Here is a 26,451-nt window from a genome sequence, read left to right as displayed (position 1 = left end):
TCTCCACGTGGGTTCTGCTGTAGCTGTATTTACGCCATAACAGTGGTTGTGACTCTCACAACCACGCCAGGTGAGTCTACCCTTACAGCACCTTTGCTGACGGTGTTTTAGGATAAGACCCTATTTACGCTTAATGTCTCTTCCAGCATTTTTAACCATTTTCATCAGAGTATCATCTGAGTTTCTTCTGAATTTTAGCAATTTTTTGGGGATGAAAAAAAAAGTTTCTCTACCTTCTCCTATCCAGCAATCTGTTAAAAAAGCCACCAGATTTTTTCACGGTCCTATAGACTTGCGTTGCCGATTTTCAACTGACACTCGGATAAATATTGGACATGTCCTCACAATTTTGGCTGGACCACTCGGTCCGAAAAAAACCAGAACGGCATGTGAACGGCACGGACGATACTAGGTGCGTCCGTGAGAAATGGACATCTGAAAAAGGCTTTAGTAGGCCATTTCACCAAGGTTCAAGTGTCATCGTCAGAGGTGGCCACTGCCAACACCAAACCTACCGTTACTCATTGGTATCTCATAATTGTGGTGAAGAAGGTCCATTACTTAGAGAACAAAGAACAACACAAAGGGAAACTCAAGAAGAAGGTCATGTTTTGTTTTTATTTCTAAGAAACAGTGATCCTCATGGTAGAAGAGGAAGGAAGATGAATTCCAGGAGGGCTCGTTATTGTAGTTCCGATGATGATTCAGGACTGGACAGTTCCTCACTCAAGACAAACTGAAAGAAACAAGTAACAAATATCTAAGACATGGAACAACGATTACTTCTTCTAAAACTTAATCACAATCCCTTTTGACTAGGCCCTTTCCCCTAACCTAGTACCTACACGACAATGCCTCAGTAACATCTTCATACATGGTCGCTTAGACATAATGAGCATCCTCATAACATTACTAGAGGGACACACTCAGTGCCCTTAAAGGGAATTTGTCAGCAGGTTTTTATTAATAACTAGCTGTACTACCCGGCTTCGCCCGGGTTAATAACTGCTGTTAACAAAATAGAATGTATTAACAAAAATGTATTCTGCACACAAAAACCACAAAACAAATAGATATAAATGTAATTATAATGTCTGTCTCCCCCTCTGTATATATCTCTGTCTCTCTTTCTATCTCTTTGTCTGTTTGTCTCTCTCCCTGTCTGTCTCTGACTGTCTCTGTTTCTTTCTCCGTCTGTCTCAATCTCTTTCCCTGTCTGTCTATCTATCTCTGTCACTTTCCATGTCTGTCACTTTCCCTGTCTGTCTCTTTCCCTCTGTCTCTTTCCCTCTGTCTCTTTCCCTGTGTCTGTCTCTTTGTCTGTCTCTTTACCTGTCTTTGTCTGTCTCTTATCCTGTCTGGTTGCAGGAGAAAATGTAGTCAAAACTGCACATCAGTAAACAATGTTCAATAGAAAATTACACATTTTTATTAATAACAATATTAAAATGAGAATCCAAAACGATAGAATAACCAATGTCCATATTTAACAGTAAGTGATCCGTATATAGCAATACATAGATAAGGCAAAAGACGCCAATGAAAAAAACGGACCAGAAATACAGTCAGATGGTAATGACTTAATACCCCGCGTAGAGAGTAAAAAGAGGACAATCTGATCAAAGGTCAAGAAAATTATTGTAGGTACACCAAAACATTACAGCAGTGAACCTTAACTAGCATCATGGAGGTTCAAGCAAACGGACAATATGACCAAATAACCGTCTGTGATTAATCAAATATAACCACGTAAATGCAGAGACCCCCGTACATGTTAACCAATTAGGTATAAATATGTTGCAGTGTACAAAAAATAGTTGACCATGATCATATATATATATCACCCATATACTCACAGTGTTGGGTAGTCAGAGGACAAAGGTTATCCAAAGCAAAAGAAGACAGGAGACCTAACGTACGTTTCGCTTCTTAAAAATAACCCAATACATGGTTTCCTCAGAGGTTTTTTTTTTTATTGGCGTCTTTTACATTATCTATGCATTGCTATATACGGATCACTTACTGTTAAATATGGACATTGGTTGTTCTATGGTTGTGGATTCTCATTTTAATATTGATATTAATAAAAATTTGTAATTTTCTATTGAACATTGTTTACTGATGGGCATTTATTATTCCCTTTTCTCCTGCATTTCATTAATTGTTCTGGAGTTATGCTCTATATATATCATCTTAATTATTTTGCATGGCATTTACCATAGCCATGCTTGTTTGGAAATTTGTTTTGATTGTTTTATGCCATGTAGTCTTCTTACTCTGTATAACCCTGCCCACTCCAATGATTGGCAACTTTCTGCCTACTCACAGTGCACACTGAAAGTTGCCAATCAGGGGTGTGGGCGGGGTTATACACAGCTTGGCGTTTAGCGATCTCAAATTTTATCAAAGCAGCTCAGTAAGTGATACATTGCTGGAATCAGGGTCTATTCCCCTAAAAAAATCTGGTGACAGACCCTTTAAGACATTTCCAGATGTCAGTGGTTCAGTAGCATTGTCAGATAAATCAGAGCCTCAAGAACATCAGTGCTCTTATAAAATTATCATCCAGACCTCCCATAAAATTGTCACAGGAAATCCCCCCCATAAGATTGGCAATCATAGTCACCACTTCTATAAGTCCTACTTCTCCCTTTGTAGTTGTTAGGTGTAGTCAGCAATGTCGATAAATCAGCCGTGCTTACCTTCTTCTTCCTCTACTTCTTGAGCCTCTTGCTCTGATTCCACATTTTCCTGGGTCTCTATTTCTTCAATTTGAGGCTCAGGCACCAACACTGGAAGCTCAGGCTCAGGGATTACTTCTACTTCCTCACTCTGAGTCTCGACGGCTACTTCCTCACTTTGAGTCTCGACATCTACTTCCTCACTCTGAGTCTCGACGTCTACTTCCTCACTCTGAGTCTCGACATCTACTTCCTCACTCTGAGTCTCGATGTCTACTTCCTCACTCTGAGGTTCGGGGTCTACTTCTTCACTCTGAGGTTCGGGGTCTACTTCCTCACTCTGAGGTTCGGGGTCTACTTCTTCACTCTGAGGTTCGGGGTCTACTTCTTCACTCTGAGGTTCGGGGTCTACTTCTTCACTCTGAGTCTCGACATCTACTTCTTCACTCTGAGTCTCGACGTCTACTTCCTCACTCTGAGTCTCGATGTCTACTTCTTCACTCTGAGGCTCAGGGTCTACTTCTTCACTCTGAGGTTCGGGGTCTACTTCTTCACTCTGAGTCTCGACGTCTACTTCCTCACTCTGAATCTCAATGTCTACTTCCTCACTCTGAGGCTCAGGGTCTACTTCTTCACTCTGAATCTCGACGTCTACTTCCTCACTCTGAGTCTCAGTGGCTACTTCCTCATTCTGAATCTCGACATCTACTTCCTCACTCTGAGTCTCAGTGGCTACTTCCTCACTCTGAATCTCGACATCTACTTCCTCACTCTGAGTCTCAGTGGCTACTTCCTCACTCTGAGTCTCGATGTCTACTTCCTCACTCTCGATGTCTACTTCCTCACTCTGAGGCTCAGGGTCAACTTCTTCACTCTGAGGCTCAGGGTCAACTTCCTCAACCTGAGGCTCGGGTTCTACTTCCTCCACCTGAGGCTCGGGTTCTTCTTCTACCATCGGAGGCTCGGGGACTACCTCTTGGACTGGAGGCTCAGGAACTATTTCTGGGGCTACAACTTCAGGGACTTTGTAACACCAAATGACCCCAGAGATCCGTGAATCGAAGCAGCATCCTTTTCTGATACATTCCTGCTGACCGATTCCCCCGTAGCCACAGTCTGTCCTCTCACGCGGCGTCAAAGTGCACTGAGCTTCATCTTAAAAAAGATAAAGAAATGTTATGTGCAGTCAAATTGGGGGATACGCATTTATTTTTTAACCTTTCTAACAAGAGAGAAAAAAAAGCTGTTATAGATTTTTTTCCCATTTACTATTTATATACATATATACAGTGAGTACGGAAAGTATTCAGACCCCTTTAAATTTTTCACTCTTTGTTTCATTGCAGCCATTTGGTAAATTCAAAAAAGTTCATTTTTTTCTCATTATTGTACACTCTGCACCCCCATCCCCCATCTTGACAAAAAAAAAACAGAAATGTAAAAATTATTGCAAATTTATTAAACAAGAAAAACTGAAATATCACATGGTCATAAGTATTCAGCCCCTTTGCTCAGACACATATGTAAGTCACATGCTGTCCATTTCCTTGTGATCCTCCTTGAGATGGTTCTGCTCCTTCCTTGGAGTGCAGCTGTGTGTAATTAAACTGATAGGACTTGATTTGGAAAGGCGCACACCTGTCTATATAAGACCTCACAGCTCACAGTGCATGTCACACCAAATGATAATCATGAGGTCAAAGGAACTGCCCAAGGAGCTCAGAGACAGAATTGTGGTAAGGCACAGATCTGGCCAAGGTTACAAAATAATTTCTGCAGGACTCAAGGTTCCTAAGAGCACAGTGGCCCCTATAATCCTTAAATGGAAGAAGTTTAGGACCACCAGAACTCATCCTAGACCTGACCGTCCAGCCAAACTGAGCAATCGTGGGAGAAGAGCCTTGGTGAGAGGTAAAGAAGAACCCCAAGATCACTGTGGCTGAGCTCCAGAGATGCAGTAGGGAGATAGGAGAAAGTTCCACAAAGTCACCTATCACTGCAGCCTCCACCAGTCGGGCCTTTATGGCAGAGTGGCCCGACAGAAGCCTCTCCTCAGTGCAAGACATATGAAAGCCCACATAGAGTTTGCAAAAAAAAACACATGAAGGACTCCCAGACTATGAGAAATAAGATTCTCTGGTCTGATGAGACGAAGATAGAACGTTTTGGTGATAATTCTAAGTGGTATGTGTGGAGAAAAGCAGGCACTGCTCATCACCTGCCCAATACAATCCCCACAGTGAGACATGGTGGAGGCAGCATCATGCTATGGGGGCAGGGACAGGACGACTGGTTGAAATGGAAGGAAAGATGAATGTGACCAAGTACAAAGATATCCTGGAAGAAAACCTCTTCCAGGGTGCTCTGGACCTCAGACTTGACCGAAGGTTCAACTTCCAACAAGACAATGACCCTAAGCACATAGCTACAATAACAAAGGACTGGCTTCAGAACAACTCTGTGACCATTCTTGACCGGCCCAGCCAGAGCCCTGACCCAAACCCAATGGAGCATCTCTGGAGAGACCTGAAAATGGCGTCCACCAACGTTCACCATCCAACCTGACGGAACTGGAGAGGATCTGCAAGGAAGAATGGCAGAGGATCCCCAAATCCAGGATCCCAAGAAGACTCATGGCTGTACTAGCTCAAAAGGGAGGGCGCCTCTACTCAATACCGAGCAAAGGGTCTGAATACTTATGACCATGTGATATTTCAGTTTTTCTTGTTTAATAAATTTGCAAAAATTTCTACATTTCTGTTTTTTTTTTTTCAAGATGGGGGATGGGGCGCAGAGTGTACATTAATGAGGAAAAAATGAACTTGTTTGAATTTGCCAAATGGCTGCAATGAAACAAAGAGTGAAAAATTTAAAAGGGTGTGAATACTTTCCATACCCACTGTATATGTAAATGGAAAGATAAATATAGATAATTTTTAACAGATTTTTAAAATTTTTGCAAATCCTGTTGGGGACTTGAACCTGTGATTAGTGATGAGTGAACTGCTCTGTACTCGGATGCTCATCACTAGTTACCAGTACTTAGCACTCGAGCATGGTAGTGCCCACTCATCACTAGTTACGAGTACTGAGCACCTGAGCATGGTAGTGCCCGCTCATCACTAGTTACCAGTACAGAGCACCGGAGCATGGTAGTGCCCACTCATCACTAGTTACGGGTACTGAGCACCCGAGCATGGTAGTGCCCGCTCATCACTAGTTACCAGTACTGAGCACCCGAGCATGGTAGTGCCCGCTCATCACTAGTTACCAGTACAGAGCACCGGAGCATGGTAGTGCCCACTCATCACTAGTTACGAGTACTGAGCACCCGCGCATGGTAGTGCCCGCTCATCACTAGTTACCAGTACTGAGCACCCGAGCATGGTAGTGCCCGCTCATCACTAGTTACGGGTACTGAGCACCCGAGCATGGTAGTGCCCGCTCATCACTAGTTACAAGTACCGAGCATCTGAGCATGGTAGTGCCCGCTCATCACTAGTTACGAGTACTGAGCACCCGAGCATGTTAGTGCTCGCTCATCACTAGTTACGAGTACTGAGCACCCGAGCATGGTAGTGCCCGCTCATCACTAGTTACAAGTACCGAGCATCTGAGCATGGTAGTGCCCGCTCATCACTAGTTACCAGTACTGAGCACCCGAGCATGGTAGTGCCTGCTCATCACTAGTTACCAATACTGAGCACCCGAGCATGGTAGTGCCCGCTCATCACTAGTTACAAGTACCGAGCATCTGAGCATGGTAGTGCCCGCTCATCACTAGTTACGAGTACTGAGCACCCGAGCATGGTAGTGCTCACTCATCACTAGTTACCAGTATCGAGCACTCGAGCATGGTAGTGCCCGCTCATCACCAACATTAATTTGAAAACCTAATAAAACACATCATACTTACTAACGACCGGACCAGCTCCTGTGTGCAGAAACTGCGCGGAGATGATGATGAGGGTGAAGGCTGACAGCACGTACAGCGACATTGTACTCAGTTTGCAGGGAGCTTATAATAAATGCTTATTATCCGGACCTGCCAAACATTTATATACATCGGAGATATTTGTATTTATGATGAGAGCTGTTTACTAAGGGAGCTGCTATTACTGCACATAATCCTGCTCTTAATTCTTCTTTCATGCACTTTGCAGACAGATTATTGTATTTGCTAAGACTGTTTATAGATGGACCACATATGGACTAGTGGAAGAGAAGACGTAAAATATAATATAGAAAGAATAAAAATAATTGTACAGTTTAGACAGACAAGTAAAACCCCAAGTAATACAAATTGGACCCAAAAATACTAGCGTGGAATCACAGTTGTGTGATGGATGGGAGACAGTGATCACTGGGGACGAGGTGTTACTGTGTGCAAAGGGATTGTCTTGCTTAGTTTGACGTTGGGTGGGTTTACAAGAAAAATAAAAGTTGGTGTGCCTCTTTAAATGTATTAGGATCCAGTGATCTTGATTTGTTGAGTGCTTGGATGAATAAAGGTGTACATAGTAGCCAATTAAATCAACACTCCAGTTGGAGTGGTGCTTTAAATGTAAGCCCTCTGCCCCCGGTATCATATTCACCTGCCGCTGTCTTCATCATTTTTCAGCATTGCTCTGGTCATGTGGTGCCATCTTGTCTCATAACTTCTGACTGCCCAGAAGTCAGAAGTTACGGCACAAGTGTGATGCCCCTGGACTAACGGGTCGTCACAGAGATTCGCACAATCTGCCCTCCCGTGCAGTATCCACCTCCTTCTTGGTTTAGGGTCCCTAACTATATGGTGTTGCCTACATCAGCTAATCAAATCCTAGTTACACCCTGCACCACACCCACCAAACACACCAGTGGACGGCTTGAGTGGAATAGAGTCGCCCACCTGGGGGGGGGTTGGAAAGGAGAGGCCAGGAGTGTCAGAAGGAGAGAGTTGGGTCTGAGAAGTGAAAGTGAGATGAGGTCAGGAGCAGGGCTCCTGGGAAGCAATCTAGGTGGCAGACAGGGGTCTGGGCCTAGAGGAGCTGGACCCCCGGTCGCAGGGGATCGTGGCAAGGGGCACGGATCTGTTGAGGAGGACAGCCGGCGGCCTTACACCATCACCGGGCTGGGATCAAGGCACAACAGGGTACGTGGACTCTAGGTCGGGGAGTAGCTTTAGGCAACCTGACAATTTACCTGAGGAGAACGGAGCCTTCAAGATCCATTCCCACCCGCTCCAAAATCGGAGTACTAGCGCAACAAGGGGGATAGGACTTTCCACTCAAAACGGTCCAGACAATTCCAAGCGTGAACCCTGAGAGCAAGCTCCCTCACTTAGCCATAGTGGGAAGCGGGACCCGGCAGGTTTCATACTACCGGGACCAACAGAGAAGTAAACTTAGTGCCGGAGGAGGAGGCAGGTCACGGATCACCAGGCAGCACCATTGGGGATGGGACCCGAACTAAGCTCCCCTCTGCGCCAGCGGTATCCAGAACTTTGGTTTATCCAGTTTTCGCTGTCAGCTTAATGTACTGAGTGAGTACGCAAGTGACCCCTTTGCATCCAACAGCACTCCCCTGCAATCACCGAGTCCCGGGGTATTCCCCCTACCCGTGGAGGGTCACAACACCTGGCTGCCCCACTCCATCATCCCCGGGTACTCCCAACTGCAGCGGTGGTGCTCCTAATTACCACAAAGCATGGGTGGCGTCACAAACTCTAATACATCCCCTATAAATACCCCCCTTCATTTGAGTGGCCGCACGACCCCCGAGTCCGGAGACCCTCGAGCCACTGCAGATCCGGATCCGAGCAGCTCAGCTGCTGGCACGGGGGCGGCACATAAGCTCTCAATGAAAGACTGTCACGGGGTGTATACAGATGGAACAGGTGCTCCTAGACTAACCCTAAGGCTGGGGCCCCTGCGCTGTCCCTTATCTCAGAGGTAGGCTTGATGGTAGACAGGTTTGAGCCCCCGGCATGACCCTGTCTCATGTCTGAACCCTGATACTGCTCTCTCCCACCCCGAAACCCAGTAACCAAAACACTACATATAGGCACAGACAAGGGTAAAGGAAAACTCGCACTTGAACTGAGGAGTAAAGCAAAAGGTGTAGGAAATAAATACACAACTGGAGAACTCATACTCCACGCAGAACCACAACTTGTAGAACACCATACAACAGGACAACCACAGGAACCAGGAAGCAGAAGCTATATCTGGCACTCAGCCCCAGTATCCAGAAGCTTATAAGGGATGAAAGCAGCTGGTGATCAGCAGCCTGAGCTCCCAGCAGATGATCACAAGCCAGCAGGAATTAACTCCTGCTGGACTGGAGAGCACTGAAGCCACAGCCAGCCAACGCCCATGACAGGCTGTGCAACTTAGGAATCCCAGGCTGTTTGTTAGACACTGCTGTGTGAACTGAGTCTAATGCCACCATGATACTCAACTAGCGAAACGCTGAACACTGCACGACAAAGTCTATGAGAGCAAAAACGAGGCTCTCATAGACTTGTATTGAGGCTTGAACCATGAAGCACTGGAACTGCTGGCAGGTCACAAATTACCAAAGGCCGATGGAAAAAGAATGAGACATCAGCATACTATATGACAGGGGACACCATCTCTGACATCACTAATCACGTACATCGCTCTTGCAATGTATCACATGAATGTGCTGTGCATTTTCTTGCAGCACCATCACATGCCACACACATATCAATTGCATAATAATATTACAGTAAATATATTGCAATGAGTCATATCTAACACAAAATGCCTAATACTATGTGCAGATTGTAGGAGGATTATGGGATCTTCTACGTGTCCCTACAACACTCCGCCTGACAAGTCATATTTGTTTTCTATCACCTTCCATGGGATCTTCCAAAATCTTGCATGACTCCCTCTAAGATTTTACATCTGAGTGTGACCCCCGTCACTTGCAATAATTATGCATTAGTTTACCTGGTGTAAATGCCGCTATTTTCCTGAATTTTCTTTTGTTTCTGCGCCTCTGTTGCAGGGTATGTGAAGACAGGACAGGGGCCCCTTGGCTGGCCCTCAGACTTGAGACCCTGTGCTGTCCCTTATCTCAGAGGTAGGCTTGATGGTAGCCAGGTATTTCAAAAAGACCTTCCATTTTATAGCAATTGGCAAATGCTATGCATGTAGGTCAAAACACCACCGCTAACATAAAAAAAGGAAATATTGAGCATTCCCGTTGTGCGTTACTTCCTCCCCTTTTTGTTACTCCCCACTGCACATATTGTCTCTCCTGTGTGTTTTGAGTGCTGTGGGTATGAGTTTCTGTTCTGCCTCGTCCTTGTTGTTTTCTGGGATTTTGTCTTCATGTTTTCTGGCCCTCACTGAGGGTGGAGGAGATGAGGAGTAAGATCAGGGCTCGGAAAGGATTTAGGGTCATGCTGGGGGCTCGGACCTGGCTACCATCAATATATAATCAAAAAATCCCTAATTTAGGTGTCATGTAACGACCAAGTATTTCAAAAAGACCTTCCATGTAATAGCAATAGGCAAATGCTATACATGTAGGTCAAAATACCACCACTAACACAAAGAAATAGATAAAAATAGGAAATATTTCTCAAGTAATAATACAGTGTCTAGGGTCAATGTGACTAAGGAAAGGGTTTCTCAAATGGCAACAGCAGAAATTGATGGAAAATAAAGGACCATTATAGGTAATCAATAACCACTACAGGAATCACATTAGATAGTATGAAACTGCCAATAGAACAGTAGTGTATAAGGGTATACATTTGGTCTCATGTGAAGCTGTTAAAGTATAAAACCATCAATGTAAATAGTAATCATATGGCCAGAATAGCATATCTGCATAAGAAAAAGTTAATGTGGTAATTACCTATATCAAGGGTCTGTTAAATCTGCGTGCCTTTGGCCCGACGCGTGTTTCGTTGTGATCTGAAAATGAAATAGTATAAAACTGCCAATAGAACAATAGTGTATAAGGATATAAAGTCGGCTTTAGAAATTCATGTGATGCTGTTAAAGTATAAAACCATCAATGTGAATAGTAATCCTATGGCCGGAATAGTATATCTGCATAAGAAAATTCAATGTGGTAATTACCTGTTAAATCTGCGTGCCTGCGACCGACGCGTGTTTCGTAGTGATCTGACTTCCTCAGGGCAGGTTTGATGTGTGAATGAGTGTGGGTTGTCAGAATTCGTGGTTTTAAACGCGATTGTATAAAGCGCCAGTGCGGAGGGATTTCAAATTTCCCACTGGGTGATTGCCGGATATGGCGGTGTGTTATGATTCAGGGACCGAGGAGGATCAAAAAATGCGGAATCCCAAAAAGGTAACAGAGTGGCTGGAAACTTAACGGACTGCAGACCTAATCCTGACACACAACTAGAAGTAGCCATGGGGCATGCCTACGATGACCTGAACGCCTCGACAAAGCTGGAGAACTAAATAATCTCACAGATAGAGATATAAGAAAGCTAATCTGCCTCGGAGCAGTCCCCAAAGATAGATAGAAATCCCCCACATGTAAAGGCTACGGTGATATAGAAAAACACAATATAAATCCACAAAAGACAGATTCAGCAAAGGTGAGGCCCAAACTATTTTTATAGGAAAGGATAGGAAAAAGCAACTGTCTGCAGCCGTAAAAACCCTAATACATACCAGCACTTCTGATATGGAAAAATCCTGAGGTCACACAACCTCTCCCCCACTGTATCAGCACTCTGATGTTACTGGGATCCAAAACCACTAATACAGATGAGGGACTGAATTAATACCAAGCATGACAAACACAATACATTGCAGAATCATGGAGCTAAGTATACAGACACTTCCAGCAAGGAATGATCGCATTCCACTAAGAACTCCACACAGACAAAATAGGAATCAAGCATTAGTATCAAAAGCAGAAAAAACAACAAGAAAGTTGAAAACAAACAGCAGAGGTACAAAGACCACTTATCTGAGAGGAGTTCAGGTAGTGAGCAGAGCTGGTAACAGAATGTCCTTACACACAGGAGACATTGACCACCGGCAACAAACCAGAGAAAACTACTCAGTTAAATAGCCCAATCTGACCCTGATTGCCAGTCCTCCACAGGTGTGTGGCTTTCATTCCACACATCAACTAGACCGTCAGCACTGACCACAAGAGGGAGCCCCAAACTGGAAAACATTCACAACAGCGGTGTGATGATCATGTGACCAAGCCTCGTGACTCATGACTTTTGGCTGCCGGACGTGGAACGCAAAAAGGGAACCGCCATCATGGAAACAGACAACAATCGATGTCTGACATCCCTCTTGCCGGAAGCTACGGAAGACAACGAGGTGGTAACATATCTGCGCACACATCTGGATGACAAAGGTGGATGACAAATTAATAATAGCGAACCGGTGACCTATGTATTAAATTGTTTAAAAAGTGTAAAGGATCAACAATTCCCCTAGTATATATTAGATTTAAGGTGGTGTTTTGACCTACATGTGGGTTTTAATTAGATGTTAAATAATTTTTCTATATATTTTCACATAATGAATTTAGTACAAAATTGTGTCATTTGACCATCTCATTTTTATTCGTTTCCCTATTTTCTCTCCCCTCCCGTCAATCTAAGTCTGTTTCCATGATGGCGGTTACCTGTTTGCATTCCACGTCCGGCAGCTGGAAGTCATGAGTCACGTTGCTTGGTCACATGATCTGTACGCCACCATATCCGCCAATCACACAGCAGGAAATTTGAAATCCCTTCACACTCGCGCATTATACAAATGCGTGTAAAACCATGAATTTTGACAACCCACACTCATTCACACATCAAACCCCCCCTGAGGAAGTCAGATCACGACGAAACGGGCGTCGGGCCGCAGGCAAGCAGATTTAACAGACCTTTGACAAAGATAATTACCACATTAACTTTTTATTTTGCAGACATGCTATTCTGGCCATAGGATTACTATTTACATTGATGATTTTATACTATAACAGCATCACATGAATTTCTAAGGCCAACTTTATACCCTTATACTGTTCTATTGGCAGTTTCATACTATTTAATGTAATTTCTGTAGTGGTTATTGATTACCTACAATGTGATTCCTGTAGTGGTTATTGATTACCTATAATGGTCATTTATTTTACATCAATTTCTGCTGTTGCCATTTGAGAAACCCTGTCCTTCATCACATTGACCCTAGACACTGTATTATTACTTGAGAAATATTTCCTATTTTTATCTATTTCTTTGTGTTAGTGGTGGTGTTTTGACCTACATGCATAGCATTTGCCTATTGCTATTACATGGAAGGTCTTTTTGAAATACTTGGTTGTTGCATGACACCTAAATTAGGGATTTTTTTAATTATATATTGATGGTAGCCAGGTCCGAGCCCCCAGCATGACCCTAACTCCTGTCTGAGCCTTGATCTTACTCCCCCTCTAATACACCCTCAGTGAGGGCCAGAAAACACAAAGACAAAACCCCACAAAACAACAAGGACGAGGGAGAATAGATACTCATGCAGACAGCACTTTAAACACACAGGAGAGACAATATGTGAAGTGGGGAGTAACAAAAAGGGGAGGAAGTAATGCACAATAGGGGAACGCTCACACCACTGAGAAGCTCAACAAAGATCATCATAAACAGGAGAAACACCAAGACCGGGATTGCTGGAGCTAAAGCTAAAGCTATCATCGGCGCCTATTGGAAGAAAGCCATGCTTTAAAGGGGTTATCCGGCTTAATTTGCTTTTTTTATTATTTCCCTATTGGGCTACATTGGGGCAGGTAAGTAGATAGAGACCACTTACCTGCCCTGCTGTCAGCCCCTCTTCCCCGGCTCAGAGTGGTCATGTGACCGCTCCTGCCGCGATTTTGCTGCTTCCGGTCATTTCACGTCTACATGGGCAGGGCCATGTTGACATGCAAATGTGGAAACAGCATGTCGCCTCCCTGCTGGGCTGTACAGTGCGATGAGCCCCGCCCCCTTCCCTGCACCCTCCCACACATTCCCCCGCACCTCCCCCTGCACTGCTGTGGGGGTCCGTGACCTGACGGCGGGGCCTGGCGGCGGCTGCCATGGTGTCAGCTCCAGCACCGGCCCCCCTGCTCAGGATCACACATTCAAATATACCGGCATCACAGATCACCGATGCCGGTACATTTGAAAGTGCTGATGAGAAGCAGCGCAGCGCTGCTTCTCATCACTGTCCCTCCCGCTGTCTGTGCTCTCTTCAGCACAGCGGTGACGTCACCACTGTGCAGATTTGTCTAGAGCACAGACAGCGCGCGAACGTGCAGGAGCGGCGGGGACCGAGGACGGGTGAGTATGTACTCCCTATGGGGTGTGTGTGTGTGTGTGTGTGTGTGTGTGTGTGTGTGTGTGGTGCACAGCCCGATGTGTGTTTGTGTGTGTATGTATGTTTGTGTATGCGGTGCACAGCCCGATGTGTGTGTATGCGGTGCAGAGCCTGATGCGGTGTGGGGTGCAGAGCCCGATGTGGTGTGGGGTGCAGAGCCCGATGTGGTGTGGGGTGCAGAGCCCGATGTGGTGTGGGGTGCAGAGCCCGATGTGGTGTGGGGTGCAGAGCCCGATGTGGTGTGGGGTGCAGAGCCCGATGTGGTGTGGGGTGCAGAGCCCGATGTGGTGTGGGGTGCAGAGCCCGATGTGGGGCTGTTATTTGCAATGCTGTAGTGTAGTGCGCTGCCCTGTAGTGCCCTGCCCTGTAGTGCCCTGCCCTGTAGTGCGCTGCTCTGCAGTGCGCTGCCGTGTAGTGCGCTGCCCTGTAGTGCGCTGCCCTGTAGTGTCCTGTAGTGTCCTGCCCTGTAGTGCCCTGTAATGTGCTGCCCTGTAGTGCCCTGCCCTGTAGTGCCCTGCCCTGTAGTGCGCTGCTCTGCAGTGCGCTGCCGTGTAGTGCGCTGCCCTGTAGTGTGCTGCCCTGTAGTGTCCTGTAGTGTCCTGCCCTGTAGTGCCCTGTAATGTGCTGCCCTGTAGTGTCCTGTCCTGTAGTGTCCAGTAATGTGCTGCCCTGTAGTGTCCTGTCCTGTAGTGTCCTGTAATGTGCTGCCCTGTAGTGTCCTGTCCTGTAATGTGCTGCCCTGTAGTGCCCTGTAGTGTGCTGCCCTGTAGTGCCCTGTAGTGTGCTGCCCTGTAGTGATCTGTCCTGTAGTGTCCTGTAATGTGCTGCCCTGTAGTGCCCTGTAGTGTGCTGCCCTGTAGTGCCCTGTAGTGTGCTGCCCTGTAGTGTCCTGTCCTGTAATGTGCTGCCCTGTAGTGCCCTGTAATGTGCTGCCCTGTAGTGTCCTGTCCTGTAGTGTCCTGTAATGTGCTGCCCTGTAGTGTCCTGTCCTGTAATGTGCTGCCCTGTAGTATCCTGTAATGTGCTGCCCTGTAGTGTCCTGTCCTGTAATGTGCTGCCCTGTAGTGTCCTGTAATGTGCTGCCCTGTAGTGTCCTGTCCTGTAATGTGCTGCCCTGTAGTGCCCTGTAATGTGCTGCCCTGTAGTGTCCTGTCCTGTAGTGCCCTGTAATGTGCTGCCCTGTAGTGTCCTGTCCTGTAGTGCCCTGTAAAGTGCTGCCCTGTAGTGTCCTGTAATGTGCTGCCCTGTAGTGTCCTGTCCTGTAATGTGCTGCCCTGTAGTGTCCTGTAATGTGCTGCCCTGTAGTGATCTGTCCTGTAGTGTCCTGTAATGTGCTGCCTTGTAGTGTCCTGTCCTGCAATGTGCTGCCCTGTAGTGTCCTGTAATGTGCTGCCCTGTAGTGATCTGTCTTGTAGTGATCTGTCCTGTAGTGTCCTGTAATGTGCTGCCTTGTAGTGTCCTGTAATGTGCTGCCCTGTAGTGTCCTGTCCTGTAATGTGCTGCCCTGTAGTGTCCTGTCCTGTAGTGTCCTGTAATGTGCTGCCCTGTAGTGTCCTGTCCTGTAATGTGCTGCCCTGTAGTGCCCTGTAGTGTGCTGCCCTGTAGTGCCCTGTAGTGTGCTGCCCTGTAGTGCCCTGTAGTGTGCTGCCCTGTAGTGTCCTGTAGTGTCCTGCCCTGTAGTGTCCTGTCCTGTAGTGTCCTGTAATGTGCTGCCCTGTAGTGCCCTGTAGTGTGCTGCCCTGTAGTGTCCTGTAATGTGCTGCCCTGTAGTGTCCTGTCCTGTAGTGTCCTGTAATGTGCTGCCCTGTAGTGCCCTGTAGTGTGCTGCCCTGTAGTGCCCTGTAGTGTGCTACCCTGTAGTGTCCTGTAGTGTCCTGCCCTGTAGTGTCCTGTCCTGTAGTGTCCTGTAATGTGCTGCCCTGTAGTGCCCTGTAGTGTGCTGCCCTGTAGTGCCCTGTAGTGTGCTGCCCTGTAGTGTCCTATAATGTGCTGCCCTGTAGTGTCCTGTCCTGTAGTGTCCTGTAATGTGCTGCCCTGTAGTGCCCTGTAGTGTGCTGCCCTGTAGTGCCCTGTAGTGTGCTGCCCTGTAGTGTCCTGTAGTGTCCTGCCTTGTACTGTCCTGTCCTTTAGTGTCCTGTAATGTGCTGCCCTGTAGTGTGCTGCCCTGTAGTGCCCTGTAGTGTGCTGCCCTGTAGTGTCCTGTAATGTGCTGCCCTGTAGTGCCCTGTAGTGTGCTGCCCTGTAGTGTCCTGTAGTGTCCTGTAGTGTCCTGCCCTGTAGTGTCCTGTCCTGTAGTGTCCTGCCCTGTAGTGTCCTGTCCTGTAGTGTCCTGTAATGTGCTGCCCTTTAGTGCCCTGTAGTGTGCTGCCCTGTAGTGCCCTGTAGTGTGCTGCCCTGTAGTGTCCTGTAATGTGCTGCCCTGTAGTGTCCTGTCCTGTAATGTGCTGCCCTGTAGTGTCCTGTCCTGTAGTGTGCTGCCCTGTAGTGATCTGCCGTGTAGTGTCCTGCCCTGTAGTGTGCTGCCCTGTAGTGCCCTGTAGTGTGCTGCCCTGTAGTGTCCTGTAGTGTCCTGCCCTGTAGTGTCCTGTCCTGTAGTGTCCTGTAATGTGCTGCCCTGTAGTGCCCTGTAGTGTGCTGCCCTGTAGTGCCCTGTAGTGTGCTGCGCTGTAGTGTCCTGTAATGTGCTGCCCTGTAGTGTCCTGTCCTGTAGTGTCCTGTAATGTGCTGCCCTGTAGTGCCCTGTAGTGTGCTGCCCTGTAGTGCCCTGTAGTGTGCTGCCCTGTAGTGTCCTGTAGTGTCCTGCCTTGTAGTGTCCTGTCCTGTAGTGTCCTGTAATGTGCTGCCCTGTAGTGCCCTGTAGTGTGCTGCCCTGTAGTGTCCTGTAATGTGCTGCCCTGTAGTGCCCTGTAGTGTGCTGCCCTGTAGTGTCCTGTAGTGTCCTGTAGTGTCCTGCCCTGTAGTGTCCTGTCCTGTAGTGTCCTGCCCTGTAGTGTCCTGTCCTGTAGTGCCCTGTAGTGTGCTGCCCTGTAGTGTCCTGTCCTGTAGTGTCCTGCCCTGTAGTGTCCTGTCCTGTAGTGTCCTGTAATGTGCTGCCCTGTAGTGCCCTGTAGTGTGCTGCCCTGTAGTGCCCTGTAGTGTGCTGCCCTGTAGTGTCCTGTAATGTGCTGCCCTGTAGTGTCCTGTCCTGTAATGTGCTGCCCTGTAGTGTCCTGTCCTGTAGTGTGCTGCCCTGTAGTGATCTGCCGTGTAGTGTCCTGCCCTGTAGTGTCCTGTCCTGTAGTGTCCTGCCCTGTAGTGTCCTGTCCTGTAGTGTCCTGTAATGTGCTGCCCTGTAGTGCCCTGTAGTGTGCTGCCCTGTAGTGCCCTGTAGTGTGCTGCCCTGTAGTGTCCTGTAATGTGCTGCCCTGTAGTGTCCTGTCCTGTAATGTGCTGCCCTGTAGTGTCCTGTCCTGTAGTGTGCTGCCCTGTAGTGATCTGCCGTGTAGTGTCCTGCCCTGTAGTGTCCTGTCCTGTAGTGTCCTGTAGTGTGCTGCCCTGTAGTGTGCTGCCCTGTAGTGTCCTGCCCTGTAGTGTCCTGCCCTGTAGTGTCCTGTCCTGTAGTGTCCTGTAGTGTCCTGCCCTGTAGTGTGCTGCCCTGTAGTGTCCTGCCCTGTAGTGTCCTGTCCTGTAGTGTCCTGTAGTGTGCTGCCCTGTAGTGTGCTGCCCTGTAGTGTGCTGCCCTATAGTGTGCTGCCCTGTAGTGTCCTGCCCTGTAGTGTCCACAGGTCAGTGCTGGGGCAGAATATACTGACAGGGAATGTGTGTGCAGGGGCGGGCAGGGGGCGAGGCTGGACACTGAGGCCGGGCGGTGCCAGCTGTGACTGGGAGGTTCAGCACAGGAAGTGGTCAGTTTGCTGGAGCTGAATGTAAACAAGAAGCTGCCGAGAATAAAGGTATAATTCAAGAGGAACAAAAGTTAGAAAACAAAAAATAACAATGTAGGGGTGTTTAATATGACAATACAGCGCAGATTAGCTTAAACTCAAACATTTTTGTTATGTCGGACAACCCCTTTAAATAGGGAGCAGACAGCTGCACTTGGCAGTCAGCAACCAGAGCATTTAGGTCCTGTTCAGCAGTCTGCAGGAATTAACTCCTGAAGAGCTGAAGACCATTGAACCTGAACCAGCCGATGCCTGGCTCTGGCTGAACACTCTAGAAGCCTCAGGTTGCTTGTCAGACTCTATAGTGTGAACAGAGTCTGACAACACCGTGCCAGCAGGTGTGTGTGTGGCGCCCCAGGACCTGGTCGCCACAACAGCATTGCCCTCCCAAAGGGTTAATGCTGAGCCTGGAGGTAATTGGGAGATCTATTGGCCAGTAAGTTAACACCCAACACAGTTCTCCCTCCGGCCAGCAGGGGGAGCTCTGAACCTGGAACTTCAGGGAGCATTCCTTAAGTCTGGCTGAAGGGAGGAAGTAGTGGTTAGTCTGGAGACAGGAGTGAAAGAGTGCAGACGCAGAGTAGTGCTGCCTTGTGAAACTGGGGCCTAGAGCTGGGATAGCTTGGCCCAGTGAAGCAAGGGGAGCAGAGAGGCACAGCAGAGACTCGGACATCGGAGTCTGTAGTTGCCAGGGCATAAAATCCATCCCTGGTAGCTGAATCCGGAGGGCAGGAGAGCTGCAAGCCCCTGGCCCAGAAGCAACCTGAAGGAACAGCTGCAATCCAAGGGCCCGGTGTGGACTCCAGCAGAGAAGCCCCAGAGAGGGCCTGCGCAGTCTACCCCACAGAAAAAGGGGCGAACCACCGGTCCCAGCAGCAAGAGGGCAATTGCTAACCCAAGGTGCAGTGTCCTAAACAGCAAAGAAAGATTAAGGAGTAGGCCTCATACTCAACTGGCCAAAGATCACCCCAGGCACTTCCAGGCCGGCCGGATCATCTTTACCATCTGTGACGGTCTCCCTGGACTAAACTGCTGCCGAGTAAAAGAGGAGAAGGTAAAGAGACTACTGTTTGTGCCTGTTTCTTTCATTGCTTGTCGGCCCTGCACCGTGCTAGTCACACAACACCATAGACTTCCACAAGCACCAACTGTGTCCCGGGGCACCGCTCCACCTGTGGGGAGCAGTACCACCATCGCTGCCACTTCATCACCCCGGAGGCTTCATACAGCAGCGGCGGCTTAATAGCCGCATACCACAGGTGGCGTCACGAACACAAACTTAAAGTCATCAGCCACATATTCTACTGACACCCACCAGGGCCACGGAGCCGGGCCCAGCCACCACTGACTACCACCGGACTAGTCCGGCCCGGCACCGGGTGTCCCATAGCCCTGGGGTGGGCGAGTCAACTTTTGGCGTCACGAACAGGATTTCGTGCCCGGTCACACCGGGTACTGTGCGCCTGCAGGAATTGTGCTTAAAAGACTGTGTACTGGTTGTAAATTGCCGCCGCCATTAGCCGCGCCGAGCGCAGGAAGAAGGGGGGCGTGCCTGACAAAGAGCGCGAAGGGAGCGCGCCATCAGAGCAGAGCGCTGTTAACCCCGCGCGACCCAGAAGAAAATTTGAAAAGTGAACGGAGCCTGGTAAGGTTCACTAAGGGGGAGGAAGATGTCCGACTCAGAGGGAGAGCAGGTGGCTGCCATCGCCCAAGGCGCCGCAGCACCGGCCGAAGCAGTCCCAGTCGCCGTCGCCCCAGCCCCCACTGTAGCGCCGGTAATGCCGATCACCATGCCGTACATACCGGGAGCAGAATGGCTGCCGCAGTACTCCGGGGAGTCCCATACCTTGAGTGACTTCAGAGAAAGCCTGCACAGCTTATTCCGGGTGTATCCGCTGACTGAGAGCCAGAAGGTGGGCATAGTAATGGGACAGCTAGCCGGCGCAGCCCAGCGTGAAGCGAAGTCCTGGCCTGATACAGATAAAGGGACAGCAGCCCAGATACTGGCCAAGCTGAAGAGTACTTTTGACACCCGCACCGCAGCAGAGATAAAGATGAGATTCTTTGGGTGCAAGCAGCGGGCCACAGACAGCATACGGGACTATGCCTTAAACTTGCAGGAGGCCCTGAAAGCAGTTAAACAGGTGGACCCAGAGAGTGTACGTGAAGAAGACAAACTCCTAACTGAGCAGTTCATAGAGGGGCTCCTGTCAGATGCCCACAGGACCCAGCTGCGTATCATGGTCCTGCAGAACCCTGCTCTGGACTTTGCAAAGTTTAAGGACCAGGCCATCAGGGTACTGAGAGAATCTACACCGAATGACCCAGTACCCCTCCGGCCTCTTGCTATCACGTACCCCGGGGTGGTGCCTGCAACACGAGCCACTGCAGGGGCTGAGGCGCAGTCCCTGGATAAGGATCCCACTGCAGAGCTCAGACAGCAGGTCCAGGAGCTGACCAAGACTGTAGCTGCCCTTGCCAAGACCGTGCAGTCTCTACAAATGACCCCCTCGCCTGCAAAAATCGAGTTGGCCTCCAGCCCAGATGACGTCCCATGGATGCGACAGAGGAGGATTCCGCCGACCCGAGGCAGAGACACAGACCGGTATGATTCAACAGGACAACCGATCTGCCGCCGCTGCAGCCAGGCGGGCCACATTGCACGACGCTGTCCTTTAAATGGGCTGAGCCTGGGGCCAGGAGCCAACCCCCAGGTGTAAGGAAGCCCGGCTCAAACCCCAGCCGCAGCAAGTATGTGGGAGGACGACCGGTCCTTCCCATTGTGCTGGATGGGATCCCTTTGAATGTCCTCCTGGATACGGGGTCCCAGGTAACAACCATCCCCCACAAACTGTACAAAAGATATTGGGCTGATTCAGACATTGACCATGGCCCAGATGATGATTTAACAATTGTGGCCAGTAATGGTCAGCCCTTACCTCAAATTGGGTACAAAGAAGTAACCATTAAAGTGGGGCGGGTGGAATTGCCATGTCAGGGGATGATAATTGTAGATATTGATCGCAAAGAATCTGACCCACTGCTAACCATTGGTACAAATGTGATAGAAAATTGTATTGCCGAAGTGATAATTTTGTTGCAACAGGCGTCTGAAACTGCCAGCTCCGGGCAGCAGCGTGCCCTGCAGAGGGAGATCAGAGCCCTGATGAGGAGGCAGCAGGTAGAGCTGGCCGGAGGAGAAATTGGCAGTGTGAGGGTAAGTGACCCCCTCCCCATTGCAATACCCCCAAGAAGTGAAATGTTGATATGGTGTCGGGCAGCAATAGGCCTCAAGGGTCAGGATTACCATGCCTTGGTAGAACCGGTGTATTCAGACAGTAGGCCTGGAGTCCTGATAGCCAGAGGGGTAGCGGACGTCCGCAAGGGGAGAGTGCCCGTCCGTGTCTTGAATTGTGGGGAGGAGGAGGCCAAATTGCCCCGGTACGCCACTGTAGCAAAACTGTACACTGTCAGCAACAATACCATTAAAGCAGTGGAACCCTTGATCCCGTCCGACCAGGCGGAAGACAATGGCTCCAAGGGGCAGCTGGAAGACTGGTGCCAAAAATTACATGTAGGCACCGACTCCACCCCCTCGCACCAAAAGCATGGGGTTTACCGGGTGGTACAGGAGTACGAGCGGGTCTTCAGCAAACACCCCCTAGATTTTGGGCAGGTGAAAGGGGTTAAACATCAAATCCCCACGGGTGATCATCATCCCATTAAAGAGAGATACCGCCCTGTACCCCCCGCACAGTATCAGTGTGCCAAGGAAATGTTACGAGAAATGAAGGAGGCTGGGGTTATCAGAGATAGTTGTAGCCACTGGGCAGCTCCACTAGTGCTCGTAAAGAAAAAAGATGGTACAATGAGAATGTGTGTAGATTACAGGCAAATTAACCGCATTACACATAAAGATGCTTATCCACTGCCCAGAATAGAGGAGTCACTAACAGCCTTAAAGTCAGCTAACTATTTCTCCACCTTGGATCTCACCAGTGGGTATTGGCAGGTTCCCGTGGCAGAGGCGGACAAGGAGAAGACTGCATTCACGACACCAATGGGCCTCTGTGAGTTCAATTGTATGCCATTCGGGCTCTGCAACGCCCCAGGGACATTCCAAAGGTTGATGGAGTGCTGCTTGGGCCACCACAACTTTGAAACCGTGCTGTTGTACCTGGATGACGTCATAGTCTACTCCAAGACTTATGAGGACCACCTGAAGCACTTAGCAGAAGTGTTTGAGTCCTTGTCGAAATATGGCCTGAAGATCAAGCCGTCCAAATGTCACCTCTTGAAGCCAAAGGTACAGTACCTGGGTCATGTGGTCAGCGCAGAAGGTGTGGCACCTGATCCGGAGAAAGTCACTGTAATCAAGGACTGGCCAAGACCCACCACAGTGAAGGAGGTGCGGCAGTTCCTTGGACTGGTGGGCTACTACCGAAGGTTCATTGATGGTTTCACCAAGATAGCAGCGCCCCTTCAAGATCTCCTGGTGGGCCAGCCAAAGCAGGCTAAGAAGCAGAGCCCTCCATTTGAATGGAGCAGCCAACTAGAAACATCCTTTGTCCGGCTGAAAGGGGCTCTCACGGGAGAAGAAATTCTGGCCTACCCTGACTACAGCCAACCGTTTGTACTGTATACAGACGCCAGCAACGTGGGACTGGGAGCAGTTCTTTCCCAGGTGCAGGGAGGCAGAGAGAGGGTGATAGCGTACGCCAGTAGGAAGCTTCGGCCCACAGAAAGGAATCCAGAAAACTACAGTTCCTTCAAGCTGGAGTTCCTCGCTATTGTTTGGGCAGTGACTGAACGTTTCAAGCACTATCTGGCATCGGCCAAGTTCACCATCTTCACGGACAACAATCCGTTGACACACCTGGCAACAGCCAAGTTAGGTGCGATGGAACAGCGATGGATGGCCCGGCTGTCTAACTTTGACTTTACCATCAAGTATCGGGCTGGCAAGAAGAATAACAATGCTGATGCGCTGTCCAGAATGCCTCACTTACCCGAGTCTGGAGAAGACCTAGATGAACTCGAAGAGATAGAGTTACCGGCTTTCCATCACCAAGGTGTTTCCCAGTGTGAGCATGCTGTGGGAGTGAAGCGCTCAAGCCAGCACGAGGTCTCGGTCAACCCATTACTCCACCATAATTGGGAAGAGACACAGAACGGTGACCCGGCCGTGCGATTGGTCAAAGAGAAGCTAGCGCAAGCTGAGACCCATCTTGGCCCAGACGCTCCAGAGGAAGCCCAGCAGCTGTGGAAGGAGAGGGGACGACTGTTCACCTACCAAGGCAAGCTCTGCAAGAGATATGTCAACTGGCGAACAAATGAACTTGTCTGGCAGATAGTGGTTCCGCAGAGGGATGCTCCAATGGTCCTAGCAGCGTATCATGATAACGCAGGACACTTCGGGTGGAAGAAGTTGGAGGCCCTACTCCGTGATCGGTTCTATTGGGTGCACATGAGAAAGATGATCGAGAAGTGGTGCCGAGACTGTGGCCCGTGTAACCTGAGGCGGAAGGATGATGCCAGCCAAAGGTCTCCCCTACAGCCAATTGTCACGAAGCAGCCCCTGGAGTTGGTGGCCCTGGACCACGTGAAGTTAACACCAAGCCGGTCAGGCTATGTGTACGCCCTCACCATTGTGGACCATTACTCTCGTTTCCTGGTAGTAGTGCCTGTGAAGGACCAGACAGCCAGAACAGCAGCTAGAGCGTTCCAGGCATCCTTTTGTCGACCTCACGGTTATCCGGAAAGGGTACTGACTGATCAAGGTCCTGCATTCGAGGCCGAAGTGTTTCAAGAGTTCTGTAACATGTACGGCTGTAAGAAAATCCGAACCACACCGTACCACCCCCAAACCAATGGACTGTGCGAGAAAATGAACCATGTGGTTATTGATATGCTGAAGACCCTACCGCTGGAAGAAAGGAACCAATGGCCAGAGAAGTTGCCAGATCTGGTAGACCTGTACAACCATATCCCAGTAAATTCGACCAACTGCAGCCCCGCTTACCTGATGCGAGCCAGACCTGGCAAGTTGCCTGTAGACTTTGAGATGGGGACTGTGTCGCCTGAGGCGGTTCAAGAAATAGAGGATTGGGATACAGAACGGCAGCAGCGGTACCGTAAGGTCCAGGAGTGCGTAGAGAGGAGCCTGTCTCAAGCAAGAACGAGACAAGAGCAGCATTACAATCAAACAGCCCCAGCAACTCCCTTAGCACCTGGAGAACAAGTCCTCAAGAAGAAGCGGAGGACGCATAAATTGGATGATCAGTGGGAAAACGAGCCCTACACCATTATCCCCTCCAACTTTGACAATAGTAAGGTATGCCTCATAAGCAAGGATGAAGGCAAGACCTATCAAGCAATTTCTCGAGACCGCCTGAAAGCGTGCCCTGAACGGTGCAGAATCCAAAGAGAAATGGAAGAAGTACAAGGAAGTCCCCAAAGTCAAGAGAAAGAAGGGGAGATGATTCAAACCATCCTTGGAAAATTCCCCAAAACTTGGACCCGAATAAACAATGCCATAGTGGTACCAGTTTTGACGTTTCCGCAGTTGGTCGAGCCAGAAACAGAAAAGGTTCCGGATCCACCTAAAGAACCGTCCGCTCCAACACGAGATGACACGCCAGCAGTGGAACAGGAGGATCAACCCCCTGTCAGTGGTGAACCTGTCATACCCTTGGCGACTCTTAGACCACATAGGCAACCATCACGCTTACCTATCGGGGTTAGGCCCACCTGTAGTGCTGAGGTAGAAGACGCACCACGTAGTCAGGGGCAAACACCAGAGCAACGCAGGTCCCAACGCAGCACTCGGGGACAACCCCCTCCATAGAGAGTCAACTGTATAAGGGAAAAAGAAGGAGTATTTATTAGAATGTACATAGTTATGCAAAATGTCTAAGGTTGTGTACAAAATGTTTTTCTTTTTCTTTGATTGCGAAAATGGACAATTGGGCCACTGGACTATGGGTGGCCAACACCTAAATTGTTCATAGTTAGCACCAGTGTGCTCAACACCCCTGAAGAAAAACCCGTCCGGCGTGCATAGAGTGGGGTCATCAATGCTCTGACGCATGCCCAGAGCCTACGTTGGGGGTTTGATCGCGGCGGGTCCCCCATGGAGCAGTGTAATGGACACCCGGCAGGGAGCCACACTGGACTCTTATAGTAATGTTTAAGTTTGTAACGTTAAAGTATTTGCGCCTCCCATAATGGGATGAAATGTTCTAACATGTCATGTTTGTTTCTACAGTCCGGGAGTACTGAATTTAACTAAGGGGGAGTGTGGCGCCCCAGGACCTGGTCGCCACAACAGCATTTCCCTCCCAAAGGGTTAATGCTGAGCCTGGAGGTAATTGGGAGATCTATTGGCCAGTAAGTTAACACCCAACACAGTTCTCCCTCCGGCCAGCAGAGGGAGCTCTGAACCTGGAACTTCAGGGAGCATTCCTTAAGTCTGGCTGAAGGGAGGAAGTAGTGGTTAGTCTGGACACAGGAGTGAAAGAGTGCAGACGCAGAGTAGTGCTGCCTTGTGAAACTGGGGCCTAGAGCTGGGATAGCTTGGCCCAGTGAAGCAAGGGGAGCAGAGAGGCATACAGAACGGCAGCAGCGGTACCGTAAGGTCCAGGAGTGCGTAGAGAGGAGCCTGTCTCAAGCAAGAACGAGACAAGAGCAGCATTACAATCAAACAGCCCCAGCAACTCCCTTAGCACCTGGAGAACAAGTCCTCAAGAAGAAGCGGAGGACGCATAAATTGGATGATCAGTGGGAAAACGAGCCCTACACCATTATCCCCTCCAACTTTGACAATAGTAAGGTATGCCTCATAAGCAAGGATGAAGGCAAGACCTATCAAGCAATTTCTCGAGACCGCCTGAAAGCGTGCCCTGAACGGTGCAGAATCCAAAGAGAAATGGAAGAAGTACAAGGAAGTCCCCAAAGTCAAGAGAAAGAAGGGGAGATGATTCAAACCATCCTTGGAAAATTCCCCAAAACTTGGACCCGAATAAACAATGCCATAGTGGTACCAGTTTTGACGTTTCCGCAGTTGGTCGAGCCAGAAACAGAAAAGGTTCCGGATCCACCTAAAGAACCGTCCGCTCCAACACGAGATGACACGCCAGCAGTGGAACAGGAGGATCAACCCCCTGTCAGTGGTGAACCTGTCATACCCTTGGCGACTCTTAGACCACATAGGCAACCATCACGCTTACCTATCGGGGTTAGGCCCACCTGTAGTGCTGAGGTAGAAGACGCACCACGTAGTCAGGGGCAAACACCAGAGCAACGCAGGTCCCAACGCAGCACTCGGGGACAACCCCCTCCATAGAGAGTCAACTGTATAAGGGAAAAAGAAGGAGTATTTATTAGAATGTACATAGTTATGCAAAATGTCTAAGGTTGTGTACAAAATGTTTTTCTTTTTCTTTGATTGCGAAAATGGACAATTGGGCCACTGGACTATGG

At 48.9% G+C, this 26,451-nt stretch overlaps 1 protein-coding gene across 1 annotated transcript in view; it reads right to left on the bottom strand.

Annotated features, from left to right (window-relative positions):
* Positions 1–591: 591 nt before the first annotated feature.
* TFF2 (trefoil factor 2) overlaps positions 592–26,451 on the bottom strand; it is a 142,628-nt gene continuing 116,768 nt past the window's right edge. Inside the window, exons 13-16 of the mRNA XM_075333294.1 lie at positions 6,746–6,893; positions 6,598–6,699; positions 2,703–3,836; positions 592–736 (exon numbers count right to left, since the gene is read on the bottom strand). Of these exons, the coding sequence (XP_075189409.1) occupies positions 723–736; positions 2,703–3,836; positions 6,598–6,699; positions 6,746–6,893 (1,398 nt within the window). The 3' untranslated portion in view covers positions 592–722. The remainder of the gene's footprint in view (positions 737–2,702; positions 3,837–6,597; positions 6,700–6,745; positions 6,894–26,451) is intronic.

The sequence above is a fragment of the Anomaloglossus baeobatrachus genome, chromosome 2, assembly GCF_048569485.1.
Source record: "Anomaloglossus baeobatrachus isolate aAnoBae1 chromosome 2, aAnoBae1.hap1, whole genome shotgun sequence".
NCBI classification, from domain to species: Eukaryota; Metazoa; Chordata; class Amphibia; order Anura; family Aromobatidae; genus Anomaloglossus; species Anomaloglossus baeobatrachus.
This window is presented reverse-complemented; position numbering and strand designations above follow the sequence as displayed.